The sequence below is a fragment of the Lipotes vexillifer genome, unplaced genomic scaffold (assembly GCF_000442215.2).
Source record: "Lipotes vexillifer unplaced genomic scaffold, Lipotes_vexillifer_v1.1 scaffold897, whole genome shotgun sequence".
NCBI classification, from domain to species: Eukaryota; Metazoa; Chordata; class Mammalia; order Artiodactyla; family Lipotidae; genus Lipotes; species Lipotes vexillifer.
The window spans coordinates 1,179,846-1,185,103 of NW_006785587.1; the positions used below are offsets into that span (position 1 = coordinate 1,179,846).

At 45.0% G+C, this 5,258-nt stretch overlaps 1 protein-coding gene across 5 annotated transcripts in view; it reads left to right on the top strand.

Moving 5' to 3' along the window:
- The window catches only part of KCNAB1 (potassium voltage-gated channel subfamily A regulatory beta subunit 1), a 435,707-nt gene that overhangs the window by 356,066 nt on the left and 74,383 nt on the right, over nucleotides 1–5,258 (top strand). For all 5 annotated transcript variants that reach the window (XM_007457647.1, XM_007457650.1, XM_007457648.1 and 2 more), the window contains exons 4-5: nucleotides 2,077–2,156; nucleotides 4,340–4,384. In XM_007457647.1, coding sequence (XP_007457709.1) covers nucleotides 2,077–2,156; nucleotides 4,340–4,384 — 125 coding nt within the window. The remainder of the gene's footprint in view (nucleotides 1–2,076; nucleotides 2,157–4,339; nucleotides 4,385–5,258) is intronic.

Here is a 5,258-nt window from a genome sequence, read left to right on the forward strand (position 1 = left end):
AAGAGTGTCGCTTCTAGAAACTCTGCAAGCAAGTGTTCCCAGAAGTCCTCAGCCAGTCTCCTCTCACATCTCATTGGCCCAGATGTGTCACATGACCTTCCCTGAACCATGTCAGGCCCACCAGGCCCCCCTTAGAGGGAGGTAAGGTCAGCTTCCCCGAGACCTGTGGGCTCCCTAGGGGGCCTGAACAGAATCATCCTCATTTTGCAGATAAAGAAACTAAAACACAGAGAGGTCAAATGATTTGCCCATGTTTATGTATCTAGTAAGTGATACACTCAAGGCCGGACAATGATCCTCTGACTTAGTTCAGTGATTTCTTTTCATTATTCCACATTCGGATCTTCAAATCCCATGATTGGGAAACATCTCAGCAATCATTTAGTTCAATTCTCCATTCAGAATTCTCCATCTTATCTTAAAATTTCTCCCTAGATAGGATTTATTATAAACATTTCCCAATCATAATCTACTAGTATGTCATGTGACATAACACAAGGATGATACACAATACAAGCAAGCAAAATAATTTCTAAAATATAGGGGCTTCCCTGGTGGTCCAATGGTTAAGACTCCATGCTTCCACTGCATGGGGCATGGGATTGATCCCTGGTCAGGGAACTAGGATCCCACATACTGCACGGACAGCCAAAAATATTTTAAAAATTAAAAAAATATGTATATGGCAGTCATGATGGAAAAACTATACTGTTCTTAACTTTTAACTTCTACTTAGGAGAAATGTCATACGGTAGCAAATTTAAAGCAGTAAGAACATTTTTGCTGCTATTATTCTAAAGGATTTGCATGAACTCCATTGTGCTAGCCTGACAATTTTCTTGGTATGCCAATTTAAAAAACAACAGGAAAAGAGTTTATCTTAGAAATGCTGATGAAGCACCTTTAGCCCACAATGAAAAACATGATGGAAAAATCAATTTCAAATATTTGTGAGGTGTGTAATTTTTCACTTGACTAACAAGTCTATCAGCAAAATGAAAAAAATGTTCTTTCTCCAGTGTTATCGCTGTCCCTCCAGAGCCATCCCTCAAGGTGTGGTTTATAGCTATTCCCTGTGCTCTTCTGTTGCACTTGCCACTCGTGTTCAGCAGCACGAAGGAAGGAACAAGGAGCTTGGAGGTCTTAGGCTGACCTGTGAGGCGCTGGTGTGCTCACCCCCTCCTCTCCATATAGTGTCAGTGCGGCTAGTGGTCGTTCTGTGATGGTGCCTGGGGTTGTGCTGAGCTGTGCGTGGCAGGAGTTTTCCAACAGTCCCAGCTCCATGTAACTTTTGGTTCATCAGTACAGTCTGCTAAACCTCCAGGGAAAAATGTCACAAACTTTTAGGTCAGGAGCCACCCAGCTGCCAGAACCTATTGGCTTGGGGAAAAGAGAAAGAAGAGAAATGAAGTCACCAGGGATATAAATGACTCTCTTGGTCAGTGAGATTGCAGTGCCACAGAGCATGTTGTCAAACCACGTCTTGCAAGCAGAGTGAGAAACACAAGTCTCTCCACCTCACTGTGTTCCTGGTGGCTGACTTATCCCAGCGCTGAAGGAAATCCCTCAGTGCCCAGTATAGGTCTGAGGGAAGGGATACTTTTACCCTATTCAGGCCGGTTGAATCTTCTTTCTTCTTTCTTTCTTTAATACAACTGAGAAAAACAAGAATGGTCAGTGAAATTTCCATGTTCATAAAGACCACCAGAGGATTCCAAGTTGCTTCCCAGCTTTAACAAGTATTTGGCTTTTACGACTGACCTTTTTTTTCTTTAACATCTTTATTGGAGTATAATTGCTTTACAATGTTGTGTTAGTTTCTACTGTATAACAAAGTGAATCAGCTATAGGTATACATATATCCCCATATCCCCTCCCTCTTGCATCTCCCTCCCACCTTCCCTATCCCACCCCTCTAGGTGGTCACAAAGCACCAAACTGATCTCCCTGTGCTATGCGGCTGCTTCCCACTAGCTATCTATTTTACATTTAGTAGTGTGTATATGTCCATGCCACTCTCTCACTTCGTCCCAGCTTACCCTTCCCCCTTCCCGTGACCTTTGCATCCTCTTGCAGGTTGCTGAACGGCTGATGACAATTGCCTACGAGAGTGGAGTGAATCTCTTTGATACAGCTGAGGTCTACGCCGCTGGAAAGTAAGTCAGTGCCTGATGTGTCTCTCAGGTGTCATTTCTGGAACCAAGAGACTCTGCCCAGACCATTGCTGACAAGGGTCTGTCCTCCGCACACATGTTGATGCCACTGCTTTTCTCCCTCCCTCTCCCACCATCACCAGAATTGGGGCTATTGACCATCTCTGGGCCCCTCTGCCTACCTCTGGTCCCTATATGAAGAATGGACTGGAAGCAATTGCCACACGAGGGGCAGAGGTAGTTGATATCAGAGTGGTGGCAGTGGAGATCTATAAATATTAGCTGAATGTAATTAACAGAAGTGAGCAGATTCCAGCGTGGTGTTCCAAAGCTAGTCTCATAATTTCATAACCACACCTCGTAGTTCCTCAACCCCGAGGGAAATGGACACATCCTCTCTGCAGGGAAGCAGGGACTGCTTTTCCTGTTTGCAGGCCTGTCCCTCCACCAGGCATTACAGGTAAATCAGAGATTAAAGGAGGGACTCCCAAAGATGCCAAGAAACCCAATATCTTTTATAAGAGCACATTTCAGACCCCATTCTAAGGACAGAGAGCACTGCAAAGAGGCCTTGCTTCTTTTGCTGGAGAAGTCACAACTAGCTATAACCTTCTTATGGACCTGAGAGCAGGTTTGGGGCTCTAGGATAGGGCTCACTGCTAAGTCAGAACACATGGGTGCTGTGCCTTCAAGGTCCATGCCCTCTGTTCCTGCACAATAAACACATTCAACAGAAGTGGAACACCTTGGCCTCCTGCTATGAACGTGGATGCAGGAAAGAAGCTAAACATCTGGACAGCTGCTTGAGCAGCTCTTCAGTTTTCTAACAGGGCTGAGGAGTGTAATCACCTGTACGCCTAATTCCCCTGCTTCCAGGTGAGAATAACAATCAGACTGCTGAATCAGGTTCATCACTGCTTGATAAAAGTGCATTTTCCTAGCTTGGGTTTCCTCCTTTTCAAGGGCATGTCTATGTTTAAGGACCATCAGGGAGGTTCAGAGCCCACATCCTTGATGTTTTCTATTGAGTCCAAGGAGAGAAAATACAATTGATGAGGCCTTGTTCCTTTCCACATCCTGCCCTATCTCAGCGTTTTCTTCTTTTGTTAAATCCTGCTTATTACCAAGTGGGCCTAAGGCTGAAAAAGGGGGAGTGATTAACAAGTCTTCTAGAGCTGTGTCTGTATTCCTGTTGTGAAGGATAATTGGTCCTGATTAATTATTGATTGATTGTCCTTGTGTAATGAGATAGGTTCCCACTATGAAATGCAAGGTTGCAAGAGAGACTGGGGAAAGAGCCCAGAAGTAACATTCAACACATGTCTACCTGGGGCATTGCCCCACAGCTAACCCACCTCATGGTTTATTGCCAGGCTGTACACTCCAACAGAGACAGATGCTAATGGACAAAGTGCTGATTATATTGATGTCCCCATTCACAAAGCCTGAGAGCCCACCTACTTCTTACAATGTTGGTCTGGCTGGGAGGAACCTAGAAGGAAGTTTTGGTCTCCTTAAGCTTGGGTCCCAGCTGGGGTAGGTGGAGGGGGAGAGGATGGTGAGGGTGTCTTCAGTATAACTCTCCACGACCGGTATCAGCGGCAGGAAGGACACTTCCCTATGACTTCTTATATCCTCCTCCTATGACAATGCTTGTCGCTGGAACCCAGGACATTCTCTGTGTGGGCTGCTGCACCTACAATCCTGGCTTTGGGACATCTAAAGCTACACATAGGTTCTTTTACCCTGCAAGATCGCCTGGAGTCAGTATTTTCTGTCTGAAAAGCATGAGGTCTCATTGTCCTCCCCAGTCACAATCGGAGACCACAGCCATTAGAAAGAAACCCTTGACTCCCTTTGGATACCGCCAAAGAGGACAGTTATATATGGGATCATTGGTTCAAAAACACCAAACTGCCAAGTGACTCTGCTGTTTCCTAGTATCAGGACTGCAGGCGGTCTCCTGCCAGTGTGTCAGGATTTGGCAGGTGCTTCTGGAATGCTCCAGGAGCTGGATTCCGCAGGCACAAGCAGAAACAGTGGAAACTGCTACCAGCTGAGAGCAGCTTCTATTTTCGGGACATGTAGGCACTGAGAGTTCAAACAAGGAGGGGATCCGGTGTTTTGGATTGACTCTTGAGTTTCCAGGACACTGTATCCTAAGACATTATCTGTTTCCTCTTCAGGGCGGAAGTGATTCTGGGGAGCATTATCAAGAAGAAAGGCTGGAGGTAATGCATTCACCATAATCATTTACTTGCCTTTAAAAAGACTCCTGTTATTTTGTGCCAGAGAAGAGAAAATAAAATTGCATGACAACTGACCAAAAGGCTGTCAAAAAAAGTCAATTCTTAGTAAAGAAATGATTTACAGTGCTTTGAAAATAAATATTAGCGAGCTCATTACTTGTGCTTCAAAAATTATCGACTTGTCATTGATCACAATGAATTACATGGGTTGAGCAGAGAATGTTCATGAGATATTTGTGTTTAAAAGCAAGTGGCATTTTCATGGTTTCTGACTGCCATTTGTGGTAATCTGGTGAAGGAAGCCAGCTGACAGAAAACTTATTATCTCTACACACGTATTTATGTTCATTGTTCATTTTATTAACAACTCTGGATGCAAAGAAATGATGAAACAAGAAACCCTTGGGATACATATCCCAAAGCTTTCTTATCTGAACACAATTAGCCAGCGTCTCTCCTGTGTGCTGGGAGCCCTATTATCTGGGCATTCAGGAAAGTGCTTCATCTGCTATCCTTGAGGGGTCCTGTTGCATCCCATCACCTTCTGGAGCCAAAGCCAGTAGTAACGAGTGATGCGATAGTGGTGGCAGGGTGGGGGGGCCAGCCACCTCCATCTCACTACACCTGTCAACCCCAATAGCTGCTTCTCCCCCAGCATGAGTACAGGATCAGGCCGAGTCCAGCCAAGGCCACAGGACAAATCTGGAGTCCTCTCCTGCTCTGGTATAAGATCTGCTGATGGCCAAATAAATAACCATTCTATAGGACGAGTGGAAATGGAGACCCAGAAGTGTATGGCGATATGAACAAATAAACTTTGGTGACCTACTTTCTCCCTCTCCCTCTCCTCTTTCCC